At 39.4% G+C, this 21,483-nt stretch overlaps 1 protein-coding gene across 3 annotated transcripts; it reads right to left on the bottom strand.

Moving 5' to 3' along the window:
• Positions 1–8,940: 8,940 nt before the first annotated feature.
• macir (macrophage immunometabolism regulator) lies at positions 8,941–17,938 on the bottom strand. 3 transcript variants are annotated; one of them, XM_040157410.1, is made up of 2 exons: positions 17,832–17,938; positions 8,941–11,706 (listed from the first exon to the last, which is right to left on the bottom strand). In XM_040157410.1, the coding sequence occupies exon 2, from the start codon at positions 11,697–11,699 to the stop codon at positions 11,046–11,048; it is 654 nt and encodes a 217-aa protein (XP_040013344.1). In that variant the 5' UTR covers positions 11,700–11,706; positions 17,832–17,938; the 3' UTR covers positions 8,941–11,045. The 3 variants fall into 3 exon arrangements, with proteins under 3 accessions (XP_040013344.1, XP_040013345.1, XP_040013346.1); XM_040157411.1 differs by lacking the exon at positions 17,832–17,938 and adding an exon at positions 16,391–17,773; XM_040157412.1 differs by lacking the exon at positions 17,832–17,938 and adding an exon at positions 15,444–15,543.
• Positions 17,939–21,483: the final 3,545 nt, after the last annotated feature.

Genomic DNA, 21,483 nt, shown 5'->3' with positions numbered 1-21,483 from the left:
TCTACCTTCAGGGTTACATGGTGCGAGAGCAACCCTTTGGATTCAAGAAATCCACCATTGAGCTGAAACCTCCGTCTGATGAGTTCAAGACATTCTACCTCTGTGCTGAAAATCCTAATGAGAATAAAAGGTGAGGAGCTGACTGATTTTCATTTGGGGACTTTTACAATACAACCGTAGTTTTGAAGAACTTGTGAGACTTTGCGCAAGGTTTTTCTTTGCATTTCCATTATATCTTGCAAAACAAGACACAAGTCAGTCAGTGGCTCACAACCAAGTCCTGCGCAATAAGCCAATACGTTTGTTATGGCTCTTGATTTTTCTATAATCTTTTCAAATTAATCTTCACAGTGATATCCTATGGCACATAGGTGTACCTATTTTCATATACAACTAATTTTCAACATCAAATAGCATGTGAAAAGCATAACACCACTTGAATTCCTTTTAAAAAATTAATTAATTAATAAAAATTTGAAAAAAAAAAAAACACCAAATTGTTATGCTTAATATATCTACAAAATGGATTAAAAAGCATAATTGATGTTAGTATGCTTCTATTTAAGCACCCGGGTAATGATAAGGAAAGATGATGGTCTTGGATAAATATTTAAAAAGTCAGAAAGTCCTGTGCATTGGAAACTCACCATCCATCCTGTTGACCTCCTAAGATATATGAAGTTAACACTTCCAGGACTGGAAAAACTGTTGCCAGTCAGCATAATCCAGGCAGCGTTTGTGTTTCCTTTAAAATGGATGCAGCAGAGCACATAAATAATATATACATACAATTTCTGGGAGATTGGGGTAGACATGGGAAAACCCCAAGTTTATAAAAAACGGAGATCAAATCTCAACCTGTGAAATTATTTTTTGGGCTGGGCTCGATATTAAACCTCAGTACTTACTTGGTACTGACCAAGATGTGTCTGCAAAAGTACTGACAGCTGACAATGACAATGTCTGGTCAGATTCCCAATGTTGACTAGTTCTTTGATTACATAGTTCCTGATTCAAAATTTTGCCAATCTTAGATTTATATTTTATTAGACAGAGTTCTCAGTTTGGTATGGGTACAGAAACTTGGGTACTGTGTCAGCATTAATATTGATCTATTTTAACAATACCAGGCCATAGTTCTGTTACATGTTTGTTAAGTATGGAAAGGTTCAGAACAGATGTTGTTATGTTGATGTTTCTGATGTTCTTTATAGATGGATCGTTGCTATCAAAGCTTCAATAAAGAAGTGGCTGCCTTTACATCAAGCCCTTCGGGACTACATGAATCAACCACCAGAAGAGACCAGAATGTGAGACACAGTGTACTCTGTAACTGATAGCAATCTCACTCACTTTGTGGACCACTTAATGAGCCTCCTGTTCAAAGATTACTGGACTCTGTTCTCTTTGCTACCACTTTGCTATGGAGGGTAATTTCACTCAGGAAAATTCTGCTGCTAGAGAGAATTAGGCCACACTTAGTAGTGCCCTCAGTCTAAGCCTCCTTATTTACATACAGCTCAAAGTCCATCGGCACTGCAAATGGCAAAATGCAAAAGCAAATGTGAGAAACGATAATAGAAAACAATACCTTATATTTTGCACTTCAGTTTTCCTCTTCTTTTCTCTTCCCTTTCGTCATACAATTTTTAATTTAAGCTTTTCCGTTTAAACATTCAGTTGGAGCATTTATTTCCTTTAAATTTTCCATTTCAGGTTTTTCAATTTCATCAGGCATTTACAGATTAAATTTTGTATCCATTTCTCATTAAAGGTACATTTTTTATCCCCTTTTTAAACACCTGTACATTTACCTACAACCAGTGATCCTTAGATCCAAAATAATTTACCATTGTGTCTTCTTTTCCATTTTTTTTCTTTGTGAAATTATCCTTCACACTTGCTATATTCCTGTCTCCTGTCAGCAACACCTACCAGCACTTAAGCGGTCAGAAGGTTATAGAGTGTTTGGGATGTCATTTCAAAGCGCCTCATACATGCTGTGTTGGAAATTTGCAGTTTTATACCGATTCTGTATTATTGTGTTTTTCTGCTACACTGTAAGCTAGTTTTTAGAATATAAATGTGCTCGTAGGCTTTTGATAATGCTTTTATACAATGTAAAACAGGAAGTAACGGATTAATGTGTTAGCCAAATAAATTCTACAATCAAATTCTGAGTCTTAAATAGAATTACTCTTTATTTCCAAGAACTGCTAACAGAGCATACAAATTACACACAAAAACCTCAGTGAAATATTTGAGCAAAGTAACAGACTGAATAAAAATGTAAAGTTAAAGGATATGTTCACATTTCCTCAAGTTTGTGTGAAAACAGTTCTCACATGTCCGTATGTACAATGAAAGAGTTATTGGTCATCGTAATCATTCCTCCATTCACATTGGCCAGTATATCTTTTTTGGTGTCCAGTCAAAATATCAAAAATTTGTTGTATGTTTGTATTTTTCATTTTTTTCCAACCTTGGCTACTGAAACACTCTGGACTCTGATATCAGGGCCCCTAACTAGCACCAACTGTCCCCCATGTAACTAAGTTTACATTGGCATTGTGTTAAGCTTTGCATTTATTTTGAAATTCTACTGATGGCTTTTAAGGCATTAAACTGCCTTTCTCCAAAATATATTTCCCATGTGTTGACTGTGTGTCCCCTTCAATTGATGGATTGGTGGTCATGGCTCTGCGTGTTATTCCCAGGTGTCAGTGGTGACACAGAGTAACCAGGTGTTTATAGTAAGAGTCCCAGTACTGTCCTCTTTCCAGCACCTAACTGTCATTTCAGTCTATCGAAAACACTAACAGGCAGGCTTGTACATGGATAGAAGGACTGGTATGGTACGATGGACCAAATGAATGACAAATATAACGAAGATCAATAACCATTGCCCTGTTTCTAATGTTCTATAGAATAATTAATGTTTGACACACACTGGATTGTTTTTGTACTCTAATCACATATTAGAGTATACACACACACACACACACACTCTTCCAAAAGTCTTCCAAGAACTACCTGTACTTACCAGTCTAGAAGAAACATTGCAAGTATAGCAACAAATCTCATTCCTTTACTCCACAGCGGTGGAAAGCTACGCCAATGTTTACTTTTGTTTTTCTTCTATTTCTATCACTTCTTTTCTTTGCCACCAAACGTGGTTTCTTGCCCTGGGCAGCTTTACTTCTTCAACTTCTGATGTTGGACTGAGGTTAGACTGGATGCCACAGTGACTAACTATCACCCCTTGAGGTACAAAATGGTATTATGAGACAGGATGGGCTGGGATTAGCTGACTAGCATGCTAACTTCACTTGACATCTCTGTAACTGTACATAGACCTCTTTGACATAATGTCAAAACTGTTACTATTTCACATTCTGCTGATAACTTTAAGTTAATTTTTGAATGTTTTAAACTGAATTTTCATATTTATTACATTTAAAGCTAATTCATGGTTTCCACATCCACTTGGATCCGTGTCCATCTGCATAGACCCTGTGCAGATGTCTCTGCGCTGTCCTAAATTTGAGTCTGCATGGACTGTCCGCACTGTGAGTCACCAGAGAAAATAGGTGTTCAGGGCCTTTACCTCTTGGTACTTAGTGTATCTCATTAAGTCATGTCCTACTTTTAATTTTCTAACAGCCAGTGTTGGCAGGTCAAGGTGGAGGCCTTGAAGTTAATAAGTTAGTTGTTCTCCAGTCTCAGTCAGCTTTTTTCCCACCTTTTAGAATTGTGGTTTTGTTTCAAAAAACAAGTTGCCAATTTTATGTATTTAAAATTTACAACGTTGCTCTGATTTATTCAGGAATTTTCAGACCTTTTTTCTATGAATATGTTCCAATATTATAATAGACTTTTTATTGTTCGGATTTTAATATCCATGTTTGTTGCCCTTCTTCCTCCTCTTTTACTTCTAATTCTTCACTCTTTTAATCTAACTCCATATGTATAGCATCCCAACCATCACAAAGGGTATACACTCGACCTTGTGTTCTCCTATGGTTTCTGTTTTGAAGATTTGAACTTGGTTGATTTTGCCATCTCTGATCACAAAGCAGTGCTCTTCCAGGTACCATTCCTCTCTCTTGGCCCTAAACCCCCCACACACTGATTCACACCTGGACCCTAAATTCCCTTTCCGTTCCTTGTTTCTTTCAAGCTTTTACTTCCTCAAACATATTTTTTTAGTGTCCCATGAACACCAGGGCCTCACTGATGAGGACCTTGTCAATGATTTTAATGGCTCCTGCACAAATATTTTAGCTTCTATAGTTCCTGTCAGGTACAAAAAGTCAAAATCGTCTTCTCTACCATGGTTAAATGGAGAAATGGGGAATTAAAAAGACAATGCAGGAAGGCAGAGGGGAAATGGAAGAAAGATAAAACATACTGATTCGCCTGCTTCTCTTATATATCTGTGCAGTCAAATAAGCAAGGAACTCTTATTTTCACAGTGATCACAAAACAGGGTTTTAATCCCAGAGTTCTCTTTAAAACCATAAACTCTATGACTGGTTCCCCACTCAGCCAGCCAGTTGAATCCTTACCAGGGAGATGTCAGTAATTTCTTTATTATTTCAGCAACAAAATACTGGAGAATTCGGCAGCACATTAACACAGAATTCAGAGAGCTTGATGTTGACTTCTGCTCATCCAAAGCACTAACTCAGAATAGTGAAAGCTGTCTGACAACCCTGGAACGCACTGTTCCACGCTCAGAATCCTCCACCTTCACCTCAGCTGAGCTGATAAAGCCTGGTTCCACCAATATTTCCATTGTCATGTCACGCCATGATGAAATCAGGAACTGGATGTCTAATTTCCTGCAATTGAATGACTTCAAATTAAGAATATATAGAATTACACCTCTTGTCTTATCTAATAATATTTTAAAAAGAGATCTGCAACCTATGGCTGATCTTATCCAATAGTGTACAAAAGAGGCCTGTAACTTACTCCGATCAGCTACAAGTAAGTGTTGTTTTCGACTCGAAATTGTCCTCTGACGGTCAGGTGACTAAAGTTGTATAATCTTGCTTTGTCCAACTGAGATATTTAACCAAGATCAAGTCTTTCCTTTCACCTGCAGATCTAGAAAAGGTCATCCATGTTTTTATCTCCTCCATATTGGGCTACTGCAGACTACTTTATTCTGGTATTAGCAGCCGAAACATCCGAAGCATGCAGCTGATACAAAACGCTGCTGCCAGGCTTTTAACATGTTCTAAGAGAAGGAGCCACATCACACCACTGCCCTCACTGATTGTCTGTGGGTTTTAAAATTGATTTTAAGATTTTACTGCTTGTTTTTTAAAGCCTTGCATGTTCTGGCTCTTGTTTATATCTATGATCTGCTGCTTGAGATCCTTTGGCAGGGCCCTACTAACAGTTCCAAAATCTCCACTTGTCACTCAAGTTAACTGGGCCTTACCTGTCGGGGCCCCTAAGCTGTGGAACAAATCTACTGTCACTTTTATCTCATTGCTTTTCTTAAAAGGAAGAGTAGAATTCTGAGAGAAAGACTTGATATTTGAACTCAACAGCAAAACAAATACACCCCTCCCCTCAGTGCTCCTTCAAAAGCACCACCCTTCAAATTCATGGACGCGAACTTCCAAGGCAACGACACAATGGCAGAATCCATTGTGGCCTGGAAGTGGATACTCTAAACAAAACAAAACCCAGCATCCAAAACACAACAGAGTGAGAGTTAGTTGTTAAAGTTGTTTTTACAAAACTACAGGGACTGAAGTGAGGACCTTATGTTTTTAGCTAACCTAACAAGGAGCAAACTAGCAAACTTCTGTTTTCAGGTCTTTGTGGCTATAAAAACCTTAACGTTTACAGAAAACTACCATGATATAGAGCAAACAACAACAGCCTACAGTTGCTGCTGCAAAGCTAACAGGCAGAAAGGACCTGACTGCTACTATAGCTAACATCACACCAACATCATATCTTGGCAAACTAGAAAGTAAGATGAATGTCCGTGGGCAAGTAATTTGATATTACCGGACACACAAATGTGCCACAGGTACCTGCTTGGTAACTAACCAGTTGGGATTAGTGACCACAAACATTAGCAACCAGGACAAAACAATACTTACCTATTGGCTCTGTGAAACATAGCAACACTAATGTTTTACACACCTATTAAGCAGAAACAGAGCAATCTCCAGATCCGTCATCATGCCTTTCAACTCTCAGAGGTCTCTCAACCATAGTTGGATTGGCCATCGTTTATACAGGGACAATTGCTGGTGGGCTGTCAAGTGGGCCGCCACTCTGGTGGACTGGTGGACCGTTACAAACTCCATGAAGTTTTTCAAGCTTTTATCGCCCCCATCGGTCTCTTTACTGGCCTTCTATGTGTGCCTGGAGTGCGGGCCGGTCCCAGCAAATGAGTCCAGGACGGAATTTCTTTCCCAGTCCGACTATGTAGTCTGGAACCACTGGAAAGCCTTACCGATATTAACGCCAGTCTTCCCCCTCGGTTAATCATAGCCCTTCTTTTTCAACTTTTGTTTCCCTGACCCTCTCCTCGCTGTTAAGAGGCCATCTCTCCTTCTCAATTGTGCAGCACGTTGACATGCACCGGAATTACCGTGTATCTCACTCGCACTGCCCCCTTTTATCCTCCTCCCCCTCCTGTGTAATAGCACGATCGCCCCAAGGTGCTGGTCGACTGGAACTGTCAGTCTGAGCTACTTTGCTTATATCCCATTTACAGAGGCAGGGCTGTATAGAAACACCAGATTTTTTCAGGACCCACACAGAATGGACACCTAGCGGACCATATGGAGATATTCACTGAATATGACAAAAAGTGTATTGGATTAGAATTGCTAATTTACCTTTAACTGGTGGGATTTGTGGTAATTGTTTTAATTATTTATCTTGTTTTAGATTCATGTTTTCGATTTTATCAGTTTCATTCTTTTTTACTTAAAAACTTTATAAATGTGTTTTCAAAGGTACTGTATAAAAAAGCTATTTATAGTTTTTATTCAACCTTGCATCAACTCTAACTTTTCATGTCTAACTCTATTCTGCACAACAACTTTGAGTGATCATTGCCAACTACTCAGAGGTTTTAATTGAGGGCTGCAGTCTCCCATCAGACAGAAATATAAAACGGTAAGCCTCCTTCTGATTTTCTCAGAGATCCGTTAGAAATAACCTTTAATCATCAAACATTCATTGGTTAACATCAAGCGTACATTTTCTGTTTGGCTTAAGGAATCAAACGAAGTGCATAAGAGTGACTTTACATACAGTATACAGTGAAACAGTATGTACACCCCTTGAGTTTTAAATCAAAGTTCCAAAATGTCTGAAAATAAAATGACTAATAATTTTCTGCTTAACTTGGCAGTATTGGCCACTATTGATTTAACCACATTTGTAGCTGTTTAACATTCAAATTATTTTTTGTGATTTTAGTGCCTAATAGAGCTATAAAATGCACAATGTTAACTATTTCACCTCTAGCCTGCTTGTTACTAAGAAATGTCTCCAACAAACAATAAAAATACTTTTCTGTAATATGATCATCTTTAACATGACATCCATGCTGATTTATATCAATATCAATATCAATAACAGTAGCATTTACAGCGATTGCCAACACAACAACATAGGACAGCTGTACCCATGATGCAGTTAAGCAAACAGAATATTTAAGTTACTATATGAATTTATTTATTAATTTACAAAATTAAAATAAATAAAGTGAGCACAATTAAGTAAAAGAAAAGAACATTTCCACCCAGCATTTCTACAAGGTCTACATTCAAGTTGCAACCCATGATGTAGAATGGCACTTTAACTGTTGCGTAATCTTGTCATGACACTGCCCGGATCCTCTTCAGGTTGTACTTAGACAGGCTTATTGATAATGCCTACCATTAAAAATCGGCATAATTCTTCCTTTTTCTTCAACACACGCTGATAAAAAAAAAGTCTAAGTGGAATTTCAATAAATTTTAAGATATGAATCTGAGGTCCACTTAAGAAACACAGTAAGACACCCCTTCCATCTATATGTAGTGCAAATTTTAACCAAATATCGAGAAAAATCATCAAAACAAAATGTGAATTTTTGTGCATTTCAATCCATATATATATATTTGGGTACATTAAGATAAACAGTTAGTGCCATTAAATCATTACAGAATTCATTGCAACAAGATGACATTATTAAAAGAGCCCAAGTCAAAGCTCAAATGAACAAAAACCATTAATGTGAGGAAGGTTCCAGTCTCATCATCACTCCACACCGATCTGATGTTTTCATCTGCTGCAATTTTTCATCTGAAGCTTCATCTGACGCTTGATTTGCTAAGTTTCCATTGCACTTTGTTGCATTTTGTTTTTATCAATACACCTGGAAGTGCAAAAACTCTTTTGCAATATTTTAACTTAAGTTTTCTAATGTCCAGGATTCTCCCTTTGATTTTTTTGTGCGCATATTAAAAATGTGCATAAAAACAGGTGGATGGAAATTCATTTAGAGAATAAGTGTTTATCATGTTCCACCTGCTGATCTGCCACTATGGACAAATTCTTATTTTGATCATCAGAACATTGACCTATTTGGAGATATGGTATTCACTCAAATATTCAAAATTACTAAATCAAAAAATGTACGCTCTTCACGTCGATTTAAACATGAAGAACATGTACTGTGTTCTAGACCAACTCCATTTTCAAAGAAATTATATATTCTGAATTAAAAATGGAAAAACTATAGTCCTGTCCAAAAATATTTATAATAAAGCCCTTATGTGCAGGATTTGAAAATTTCTGACTCCGGTGACTTGCAGGTAGTATCATAAAAAGACACTGGAAAACAGCAAAGCACACTGTCACTTGCCCAGGGGATCTGTGATTGGCTCAGAGTAATACACACTCTACCAATTTTACTCAAGATTGTTTCATTTTCTAAAACAGAACAATTTGAAAGATGCCATTATCACGTGAAAATTCAACACAGAAACTTCGAATGTTACACGTTCATAAAATGAATGGAAATTTCTAATGCTTTAGTGTGATAGAAAACAGAAGTTCCGAGACAACGAAATCACAATTTCCTTTCAAAGCAACACAACAAATTGTGCAAAAGCTCAAGGGGTGTACAGATTTTTCCACGGAACTGTAAGTGTTCACATGGCTTGCTTATGTACAATATTGCAGTGAACACTTAACTGGTGCCATGGTGGTGACAATATCAAGGTGCACTGAGGTTCCAGAGAGAGTCTGCATTAGATGTCCAACAGTGCAATCAGGTACAGAAAGCAATTTTTCTGCAGTAGAGGCATTGGAAACACATCCATTACCAGCTTTGAGGGGATCACACACACACTCATTAAAAAGACACACCTATACATACTGTTGTGCACCCATAACCAATATACAAACTAGAGATGCACCAATATGGTTTTCTAAAGCAAACATATCCCCAACCAAATCTGCCAACAATATCAATGAACGGGTGCAAAAAGGACTGAAGTGATACTCCACTCATATATAGATCTATCTGTCTGGGTTGTGCATGAGAACTCTCAGTCTCCATATGTAGAGCACAATACTGCAGGAATGGTTTTGGAAGCTTCCACAGATGTTTTCTTATCTCCCACCATGTAAAGAGGTTATTGCTGTTACCAACATGAATTCAAGCTGACTAAAGCTGCTTTTCTCTGTGAGGAATCAGGCTACAACAGCCAACTTTCAAACTAATGGGGGTGAGTGTTTGATAGTAAGGATTTTTTCCAAGTCTCTCTTAATACAATTTACATGTCATATGTAAACTGAAAGAGCTATTGATTGCTATAACCATTCATCCTGTCCATACTGGCTGTGAAGTGATCAACCCTTGTGTGACTAAGTGGAAGAGTTCTGTGAAAAAATACATACTTAAGTTAAAGTGAAGCTAAAATGAAGCCTCAGCAGTCTGAGTTAGACAAACTGGAAAATGGATTCTCTCCCCCACTTACTGCAGTGTAGTCACATCAGGAACGGATCGTTTTGGGTATCATGGCAACTTGTGGTGTAAGGAGCTGACCACGTAGTCGAAAAGTCCCTGGTTCGAGTCTGGCCGGGGTTCCTCTGTTACATGTCATCCCTCCCCTCTCTCTCTCTCTCTCTCTCTCTGACACCTCTCTAATGATAACTATCAAGTAAAGTCAAAGATGCCAGTTAAAACCCTTTAATACACCGATAAGCCACAACATTAATACTGGTAACTGGTTTTAATGTTGTGGCTGATATATTTAAAAAAGGAAGGATCACTTAAGCACCCATGTGGACAGAGGGAATGATTACAGGAACAAATAACTCTTAAAATGTACATACAGCATTTGAGTATTTAATAAAGATCATTTAATAAGCATATCTTTACCTACCCTTTAGTAAACAGAGTTTGAATGGAGTATCAATAAGTTTTTTTCCAAATGGCCATCTTCTGGTAAATAAGAAGTTTAAAAACAGACTGATATTAACTGACAGCAATAAATAAATTAGCAAGATACTCAATAATATCTTGCTAATTTGACAGTGGTATGCAGTGTCATGATCTGAAATAATAAACAAAACTTCCACTAACACAACTCCTCACAGATAAGCTGTAAAACTATTATTGGCCTGATAGCAATGGTGCATTTTAAAGCTGATACAGTATGTGATATGTGCTTTGCTCAGCTGTAGCTGATATATCAGTGCATCTCTGACCAGTACAAACACACAACACTGTCAATAAATAGGTTCACTAGTTATTGCTAAGTTTATATAATTCACATTTTTTAACCTCAACAACCTCATTACAATGTGAGGACTAATTTAAGGATTTTCTTCACAACGTTATGTGTACAGTACAAGGTAAAACCCTCAGTTAATAATATAACAAGATTATCAGACTGTCTTCTTAAAGAACCGTTTATAATCTGAGTAGAAAGAAACCAAGATGGAAATAGCACCTAAAACCCCAAAGGGTGAAAGACACCTAAAATAGGCCTTCCACTGTGCTTTCATGTCTTGTTTCTGGTAAACATGCGTTCCCCTCGCAGGGTGAGGTGCTGCAGTTGGTACTGTAACACCTCAGTGTCTGATGATTCTTTGATACTTATTTTGTCCAGATTAAGGTAGTCCAGAGACTTGGACTGGGCCCCCTTTCCTTTAAGCAGACATAGGGGTAGTGGAGCATGCGGTCCCCTCCCAGGCTCCCCATTGGCCAGTGACCTGAGGAAGGTGTCACTCGAACTGGGCATACGCCTCCGTCTCCGCCCATTGGCAGCAGGGATGTCATAGGGTTGATAGTAGCGACTTTTGCTTTTGAAGATTCGTGAAGACCGGTGGATGCCCAAGTCCGCAGACTTCGGTACAGCACTCTGGATGGAGCTGGACACAGCTTCTGATACAGAGCCCTTCTCTGGAGTGCCTTCTGACCACTTGTGAGCCAGTTTGAGCAGCTCCTCACCAGTGGTGAAGCCCACCAGATAGTTTGAGTCCATGTGCAGTATCTGGTATCCTGCAACAGTTCCTCTGATGGGTGAACATGGGGTGCTGGCACAGCGAGGTCTCTCTGCTTCTGGCTTCAATGTCGCTTTGATCTCAGCTGCAGGAAGAATGGAGACATGTGCCCTGGACACTCCACTGATATCCATTTCCATCCTTACAGACATATCCTGACTAATGAAAGGCAGAGAAAAAACATTACTTGAGTCAATCCGGAGTCTGGAAGCAATACAGTACTTAAAAAAAAAAAAAAAAACACTCAGGGTTCATGTTCACTAAAATCCTTAAGTTACAAGAATCAGTTCTTAAATGGCCAAATCAGCCCTAACTTTAAGACTCTTAACTTTTTTATCTAACACTAACTGCGTTTACATGCATACAAGTATTCTGGTTTTGAGTCTGTTATGAGCATATTCGAGTCATGATGTTTACATGAAACTTGAAAGACGTGGTTATTTATATCCCTGTATATATGAACAGTATCCAGGTTTCTGAAAGCCTGCCTACAGGTGTGTCTTGATTTCTCATCATCTCAGCCACTATGTTTTGTACCAGCAGCACTACGGGTAGCATATTCGGGTTTCTCAAAACCAGGATAAGGTCTTTCCAGATTTCTGAAAACCGGGATATAAGGTTTACATGCACAAAAGATAACCAGGATACTGGTGCACATGTAAACATACTCAGCAAGTCACAACGCATAATACGGCTTTCATTGTGCTAGTTTATTATGACAGTTACAGATCAGCGGTAAAGCTCTGCACAACTCGCCACTACTGGGAAAAATGCAGTTTGCAGCACTGATGAACTTGGAATATCTCAGAATGTTAGTCTGTCAAAGTGAGTCACCAAATATAAACTGTGCTCTTCAGACCCCACTTTGTTCAACTTTTCATTAAGTATACATCCAATAGTCAGCAGCAAATACATTCATTTCAAAGATGTCAGCATCAACCTGTTGTAGTTGATGCTAACGATAGGACGTATCTGTATAACTGCACCATCAAAGTATGAAGATGTGTTTTCAACTGGAAAAAACATCACAGTATCAAAATGCAGATGGTGTTTGATGCCAGCTACAATCTACACGTCAATATCTTACTTTTTTTTTTTTTTTTTTTTTTTTTAAAAACAAGCTTCACACTCCATCGGGGAACTAAACAAGGATGCCCACTCTCTCCCTCCTGCAATTAGTTAAAACAACAGAATCAAGGGATTTCATACCAAAACTGCACAGAATAAAAATCAGTTTTTATGCAGAAGATATCCTACCCTCAGGCTCAAAGATACTACGTGTCGCGACCTTTGTGCAATCACCTCTGCAGGTGTATTAACACCTAATCCAGAAATATGGAGTTGGGAAGCACCAGGTTCTCAGGTACTTACATCTTAAATCCACAATCATATCCAAAGTTAACACAGCCAATAATGTATATGAACCCCCCAAACAAATTGATAGCATCCTTCAACTTGAAAACTTGAAAAAAAACTTACCTCTAAACTTCATAAATCCATATTTTCAATTGGCCATTGACAGCTCTATAGCAGTTCCAACCACAAAATGGAGCCATGAACTTATAATTAATTCATTACAAAACCATCCACAGAGTACATATTACACAAGATAAAATGTATTGAATGGGACAAGCCAACACAGACACTTGTTCACAATGAACCCTCAACACTACCGATAATTACTTCCATGCTGTTATGGCTGTCATGCTAACCTGTTCACCTCTTTTGAGTAGCAGTCACAGAAAATCTCACTTCAATCTTGGGCTGCAGATTGCCATACTCACTAGCACGACTGAAACATGTACTGTCGACATAGATATAAAAGCTAGGCTGAGTAAGCCCATTATTTTGTCTTTAAATTCTTGTGTATTTAGAATAACAGTCTTGTGTATGTGTGATTAGTGAAACTTTCTTGTAAACTTGACCAAACACCAGACATAAACAATTCTCTTTGCACCCGATAGCAGTTTTTATTTCAGATTCGGATGTCAGTAAAAATAATTTTTCACTATCCATTTTTTTTTTACAACTAGGAATTAAACATCTGGATTTGCAGCAGACATCGTTTATGTGGTAGCAATGTCAGATACACGACAACCGCCTGATGTTATCAGCCAGCTGTTACCTGATGCTCCTCTACCTGTACCTCCTGTCCCAGGACAATTCCCTTGCTGCTACAATCAACAGTCAATACCTACATGACACGCAAGCTCTAAGAAGCCTAACACTACATGAATAATGACATTTTTGAACTGCTGTAAGATTTTATTGGGTTCAAGGATAAATAATATATACAGAAGGTTGGGTTAAAAAGAGTAACAAATTAAATGATATGCAAGTACAGCTCATTTAAAAAATATTCAGACCCCTTCACTTTTTCCACATTTTGTTATGTTGTAGCCGTATGCTAAAATCATTTAATTTCATTTTTTCCCCTCATCAAGCTACACTCAATACACCATAATGACAAAGCAAAATACAGAATTTTTGGCTAATTTATTAAAAAGGAGAAACTGAAATATCACATTGACATAAGTATTCAGACCCTTTTCAATGACACTTGAAATTTAGCTCAGGTGCCTCCCATTTCTCTAGATCATCTTTGAAATGTTTCTAAACATTGACTGGAGTCCACCGGTGGTAAAGATCTGGCGAAGCCAATAAAAAACATTCAGCTGCATTGAAGGTTTCCAAGAGCACAGTGGCATCCAAATACTTCGATGGAAGAAGTTTGGAACAACCAGGCATCTTCCTAGAGCTGGCTGCCCAGCCAAACTGATCAATTGGGGGAGAAGGGCCGTGTTAAGAGAGGTGACCAAGAACCCGATGGTCACTCTGACTGAGCTCCAGAGATCCTCTGTGGTGATGGAACAAAATGTGAAAAAAGTGACGGGGTTTGAATGCTTTCTGAATGCACTGTATACAGAGGTCAGTTTGATATGGCAATAATGTAGTTTGTGAAATGTGGTGGGTGATTGTAGACACTTCACAGGTGTTCTTCAACAAAGTCCTTATAGGCAAGTCTAACCACTCGGCAGCAATTTTGGCAACGCCCCCGGGGAGTTATTTTGGGCAAACAAGATCAGGTCCCTATCTAAATGAATGGGGAGAAAGCCATGACTGCACTTTCAATGGTAACTGGGACATAAAGACTGCATGTATAGAATCACCTGTCAAATCTCATTAAAACTGCTTAAACCGTTTGGTGACTTTGCCCCAAAATAAGATAAAAACACTTTTTTTCTGCCGGTTATACTGCTAATATGCATGCCCAAGGTTTTATGACACCGATTTCTTTTATGGCTTAATCCAGAGTGCAATGACGTGATGCCATCATCTCATCCCACCAGTGCACTTAAACAAATGCAAGATTTTAATGTCTGATGTTTCAATAAATACAGTTAATGCATCACACAAGTGTTTGTTTTGATAATTATTATTATAATTTTCCCTAGACAACTAGCACAAAGCTTTACATTAGATTAGAAAGTTATCTTTTGCTTGCGAGCTAGCTAGTTGGCCACATCAGTGGAAACTGGCCGGAACCTCAACTGCGTGCTTGTGTCAGTGCAACAAAACAATTAGTTTGATATTTTTCCCGGTTCAGCTGTTATAAAGCAGATGATGGGCTTTTTGGGGGGAGGGGCAGGGTATGTGTCACATACTTGCTGTCCTTGGCTAAGGAAAACCATTCTCTCTGGTGTCTGGAAAGAATACCAAAATTAGAAATCGCATGTCGAATCTATACACGGCCAGAGGGGGAAAAAAAGACAGCACCTACCTTATATCTGCAAGAAAACATACATTATAAAATGTGTCTATCCTGTTCACAAAAAATAAAATCAGGTCTGTACAAATGGTTGTTAGTGTCAGGTCACACAAAACTGTCGATATACCTGCTTCAGTCCCGCATTTGAAGCGGCTGCACCCAGCTAACGGGCTGTTCACACATACGGATTCAAAAAGTTGGTATGGTGACGGCTGCTAGTCATTATGAATGACACCCCCCCCCCCGACGAGCTCTACAGACTCAAAAAGAACCAGCTACACCACAGGGGAGAGCTGAGAAAGGCTCCACTTTATGCAAATGTCCGCTGACGCAGTGGCAGCCACCGCCAGGTGAGGGCCAATCACGATCATCATGAGTCCGGCGGAAACAGAAGCACAAAGTTGTTTACCACTCCATTACACGATGGGGAGGAACTGTAAACAAATCGCGCAGTCTCTGGCTCCCAATTCTCTGCATCAGAAAACAACTGTCCAGTCAGAGCATGTTATGTAAATTTACCATAGCCCCAGAACTACAGATTTATGAGAGCCAGATACACACAGAGGAAATTATTCTGATAAAATGCTCGGACGTTGCATTGACGGATACCGCCATGTTAGCTAAATGCTCATTCTAGCCATCAGAAGTAGATACTTTGCCACAAATATTACCTGTTAGTACAAAGAACATGACCTTAGCAGCACTGCCACAGCATCCCATAACAGCAAGTGGGGGTCAATGTAATGCCAAACTGTAAGGCTAATAATTAGGACATTTAGCGATGAGAATACAGAAACACATTGAAATGATGAGGTCAAAGCCCGTCTGCAAGACCAATGGGATGCATGACAAAGCATCAATCAATTAAAAGCTTTCAGCCATGTCCCACTACAGCAAAGCTAACTAGTGGCTTAGCCTTAGCACTGGGAGATAGCTGGGCTGTACCGGTAGCTTTTAACTTTAACATAACATATAAGCTATCTCCTGATACGGGACTCACACACTCACCTAGCATGGTTAGACCAAGAACTTTAAAAATATGCAGCAAAACAGAAATTAAGCAGGGGTGATTACCTGTCCAATAGAAAAGATTCACACCTCTCTCCATAAGGTAATAACAGCTCCAGTGTTTACTGGAGCTTCGTCTCTGGTTTGACCTTATTCTTTACAACTCACTCCTCCTCCTTGGTTTTGTGTTTGGTTGCCCCCTTTGTTTGGTGTAAGTTGCTGTTCGCGAAGGAGCATAAGGCGGTTTTTTTTTTTTTTTCATTTCTGTTGGCTGTTTCTCTACGTCGCCCGCTGGAACGTTCCTGCGAATCTGTGCCGATGGCCTCTTCCCTTCGGCTTGGCTGGAGGAAGGAGGGGGTGGGGAGGCTAACCGTTCGTGCATTAGGAGTGACTGACATTCGGTCAGACGGACAGTGTCACTTTGTCAGACAGTAGCCTAACAAAAACCCGAATTATAAATGATAATAAACCAATTCTGCATAACAGTCAATAATAAATGCAAATTTGGTTGCGATGCACACATTGCGTCAGTACAAATTACATAAAAAATTCCAGACTATCTTGTCTTTCGGGAATCAATGCACTGGTAACTCTGGATGACCCACAGACATCACATCAACATTTTTCTCACCAAGAAAAACTGTAACAACAGTCACAGTATTTATGACCTAGACAGTGTTGCTGATGTTAAATGTCATTTTCAATGCTGTGAGCACCATAAGCTAAATCAAATAATAATCATTTTATGAAGATAAAGTAAATAGCGAGGGTGTGGATTGATTTCCTGTTTTTACGTCATGTTATAAAAGCACTCAACAAGGAAGGGGTTGTTTCCTTCCTTTCAACTTCTGTCATAATTGGACTGAAGTCCCATTGTTTCACCACCAACGGACCGGCAGACAGACAGATACGCCCGGAGGCCGCGGTAGAACGCCTGCGAACGCCATGGCGCGGCTAAATCGTGCCATACTGGGCTAGTGGAAGCGGGGCAGTGGTGACAGAAAAGCCTCCCAGTGCATTACCGCTGCAATAACAGGCCTCACATCTCAGTCTTCACACACACAAACGCCTCAACAACACGTCCGTAATAGGCGCGGTGCGGTCGCTAACATCTACTGTAGTGTTTTTCTAAAGCTTCATGAAAGATAAGATGACAGTGGGAAAAGATGGCTGTGCAACAAACGACAGGCCGGGTTCATCCTGTCCTCTGCTGAATGGGAGGTCCAGTATCATTGCACTATCGGGAGAAAGAACACTATCTTAACACAACATCTGCAGCTCTGTACCACCCGTGTTTAAATGCGACGCACTGATCATTTTAAACACCGACCCCCAGACGTGATTGACAATATCAAATCATGTGCACATCTGACGGCCGTTTGTGTGGCTGTAGGAAGCTAATTCATCGTCGCTGTTTAATCCGATCGGATACCTCCACGAAGCTATCTTTTTTTTTTTCTTCACCTCTGGCGAAACCGGCTGAATAAAAGCAGCAGAAAGCACAAACCTGTTTGACTGCGGACAATGCGAGGCTCGATCTTCCCGTCTGTGTGGGCTCCAGCCTCCGCTCCCTCACCCTGTTCCGTCAACAGCACCAGAAGCAACACTTCCGGTCTATTTTCAGAAAAAAGAAAAAAAAAAAAAAGCAATGACACATTCTTGATACTGTTTTCGGTCGTAATAACTCGGTTAAAATTCTCTGAGTCTCTTTGGAATTCAAAGAAAACAAAAGAATAAAACAAAAGAAGAAGAAATGCTTGTTGTAAGTCAAAGAATTAGCATACTAAGAGAAAATTATGAGACAAGTAGTCATCATTTTGAGATTAGGTTTCCATATAGTGTACATGAGATATACTGGCACTGTGGTTCCTCTCACCACCTCCAGGGCGTACCTGTGCAAATGTACTGAAATCCTTAATAAGATCAACTACTCTGAGTGCTTTTTTTTTGGTACATGTCAGAGAGCCATAGTGCTGTAATTTCATTGAATCAGTCTGCCTCAGTAGAATTGAATAATTGGCTGCATTAGTTGCTCACTACAAGACCGCCACAGCAGTCTCCGGAGAGCTTCTGGAGTGAGGAGTTGGGCACATGTCACCACAGCATGCACGACCACGTAGTGCTGCAAAGAAATGACACTGATGTCAGTAAGTGACTGTACATTTGTAATGTGGAGATCCCTGTTGGCCCTCTGTCGGCTCTCCGGGTGAAATCGCTATCTGGGGCTCCATACACAAGGTGACATTACCTATAGGTAACCAAGATCCTCGCGCTGATTGCTCCACACTTGAGTCTCCAAAGAGGCTATTCATTATTACACAGTATATCTGTGTATATCTTTAAGTCCCATGAGGTGACGGAGAGAGATATCACCACAGTTTGTGTTTCACTCAGTGGTCTCAGGTGTCTCATGGGGAAATAACCACAGAGTCTTGATTCTGGCCCACACAGGTGATTCCACAAAAAAGAACAGCTGGTGTCATGATCTCATGCAAGCTTTGGAGTGCAGCTTTTAATTGTTAATGTCACTGTTGATGGAGTCATACGTTTGGAGTTCATATTACAAATTGTAACCCTGTCCATTCTGCTATTCATTGTTAGAAATCTGTGCAGTGTAAGTTATATGAGAATAAGAACACCAAATAGCAGTATTTTTGCCACTGAAGAATACAGGTGCTGACAGCAGTCTTTGTGAGTATGGCTGAAAATGACACAGATCGATGTACATTTATAATATATCTTGCATATGTTAAAAATGAATAGCTCTTAAAAAATTCTGTCTCAAGAGCTTTCACTACTAAAGCGTTTGTAAATAATGTTGTCGACTCATGTTTAGTCTCTTTCAACCATCTGTGTCATTAAATAGCAGCCTGTGGCAAAGTTTGAATCAACCTGAGGCTGATTTTGAATTTGGTTTAGCTTCTGACCGTTACCTTAGGCAGTGCTCTTCCCAGGAGATTAATTGCTCTGGTAAAAGAAAGTCCCTGTAGATCACTGAAATGGCTGGAAGAGGTACAAGAGGAAAAAATGGACATGCCAAGGTAATGCTTGCTACATGCTTTGTTTTGAATGCAGAACTTATGACATTTTTTGTGGTTCAGTTGTTAAGGAAAAGTTGGTTTATCATTTTTCTTCACTTTTGGTGATTCACTTATAGAAGTTTCAAGGTCTCTCACAGGGGCCTTAGACAGATGTTTTATGAGTCCAGGGGGACTTACGATAAATGGTCAATAAGCCAAGCTATGCTGTGTCTGAGGTTCAATTTATGGCCAGTGCATGGGCAGCGCATGAACATTATATATGTTTCTATCTTATTGGATGATGTGTTTGCGTTGAATTAAAGATAACCAATTGGGACTAAGTACTTTGTCTCAAGAAAAACTATAAAGAGGATTGTAAGACTCTTTCTATTGAGAGACTCTCCTTTGACTTATTTTGATAATGTTTGTTTGTCTCCTATATTGTAGCTTACAATAAATTTCACTTTAAACCTATCAGTGTTTCGTGTGTTTAATTGTGTTCAGAGTATTTGGTAGAAAATATTCCAGGACATTTTGGAGGTCCCACTGAGATCATTATCCTGTGGCTGTCTTCTAGATGGACATCATTCCCTGGCCGGGACATGGAGTGAGAATCCTCAAACCTCACAAGGGGTTTTTTTATGAGAGATCACAGTAAGTGATCACATTTTTTTAATATATATATGGTATATAGAGAATTAATTGGTATTTATTGTTTGTGTGAAGATTTTTTTTTTAATTCTTTCTTGAATTATAAAGTTTATGGGTTTAGGTTTAAAGCACACACTGATTGGTTGAAGTTTTATTGTTTGTTGGAACAGGGAATTCCTTGAGGGGATTTGCCTGAAAAAGGGAGAGAAACATGGGGTTCTCTGGCCTTAAAGAGCACAGAAAATACGCGGAGGTGTCCTCCCGCCTATACAGATCCCTTCAGTGAAATAGGGGGAGAGGGATTCCCGCCTAGAGATACTTATCCATTGGTTGCCAGGGCAGATTTCCACTTAAGAATTTCAGGGCTGGAAACACTGGCAGCTACTGGATGTTATCTTTAGCAGTGCTGGTCAACGCTAGAGAAATGTTTGAACAACACCCCCCCACCCATTCTTTGTGTGTATGAGAATTATGTGTGCGTGTGACTGAGAGAAGGAGAAGAGAGAGACAAGGCTGCAGCTGTGTAGCTCTAAGTTACTGTGTGTGTGTGTGTGTGTGTGTGTGTGTGTGTGTGTGTGTGTGTGTGTGTGTGTGTGTGTGTGTGTGTGTGTGTGTGTGCATCGAGAGAGTGACGATTGTTGTGTTTTTTGGTTCTCTTGGTGGTGTGTGTATGTTGAAACTATGACAATAGGTGAATAGATTATTAAAATAGTGTGTAACTGTTTGCCTTGAAGGGTTGTGCTGAGCAGTTATTTTGTCTTGGGGAAAAAAAAAAACGTGTTGAAGAGCAGTTATATAGAGGCTTTTGTTGCTAAAGATGAGTGAGTGTCTCTTGGTAAGCAGAGTTGAGACGCTTCACAATTATAAAAATAGCGTTTGGGATTATTTAATAATAATAATAATAATAATAAGAGTAATAAATAAGTCCTAATATACCTTTTATCTAACAGGATCGCCATGGGTGCCAAAAGCAGCCAACAGAAAAACCTCCAGGGTCCAGCTAAAGTTATGTGTGATAAAATGATGCAGATGACGCCTAGAGCTGAAGATGTTGAAGATGTCACAGGCTCAACTTAAAATACTACACCATTTTGTGATCATGTAGCAGGGTTTGAATCAAGAGGGCCACAAGATGTTTTTTTTGAAAACTCCTTTATGACATTATTGCATCAATTTATAGATCCTCCTAATCCCACAGGGCCTACTGACTGGAATTACGAGTATATAGTAGAGTGTCTTGGGGTCTGGGATGCCATTGGTCGAAAGGTCTGTCACACAGATCAGATGATCATAAGCCGCCCTAAAACAGTTCTAGTCAGTGTTCATAAATTTGATAAAATTGACTGCCCTGTAAGAACACATCCTCCACAACAGGGAGATGGAGCTCCCCCTGGTGGGCATCAACATCTACAACAGCACTCGCCAGGGAATACACTCCACCCACAGGTTGAAAGTGAAACTGCAGGGGAAGAAAGCAAAGGAGCTACT

The sequence above is a fragment of the Xiphias gladius genome, chromosome 20 (genome assembly GCF_016859285.1).
Source record: "Xiphias gladius isolate SHS-SW01 ecotype Sanya breed wild chromosome 20, ASM1685928v1, whole genome shotgun sequence".
In the NCBI taxonomy this organism is placed as follows: domain Eukaryota; kingdom Metazoa; phylum Chordata; class Actinopteri; order Istiophoriformes; family Xiphiidae; genus Xiphias; species Xiphias gladius.
This window is presented reverse-complemented; position numbering and strand designations above follow the sequence as displayed.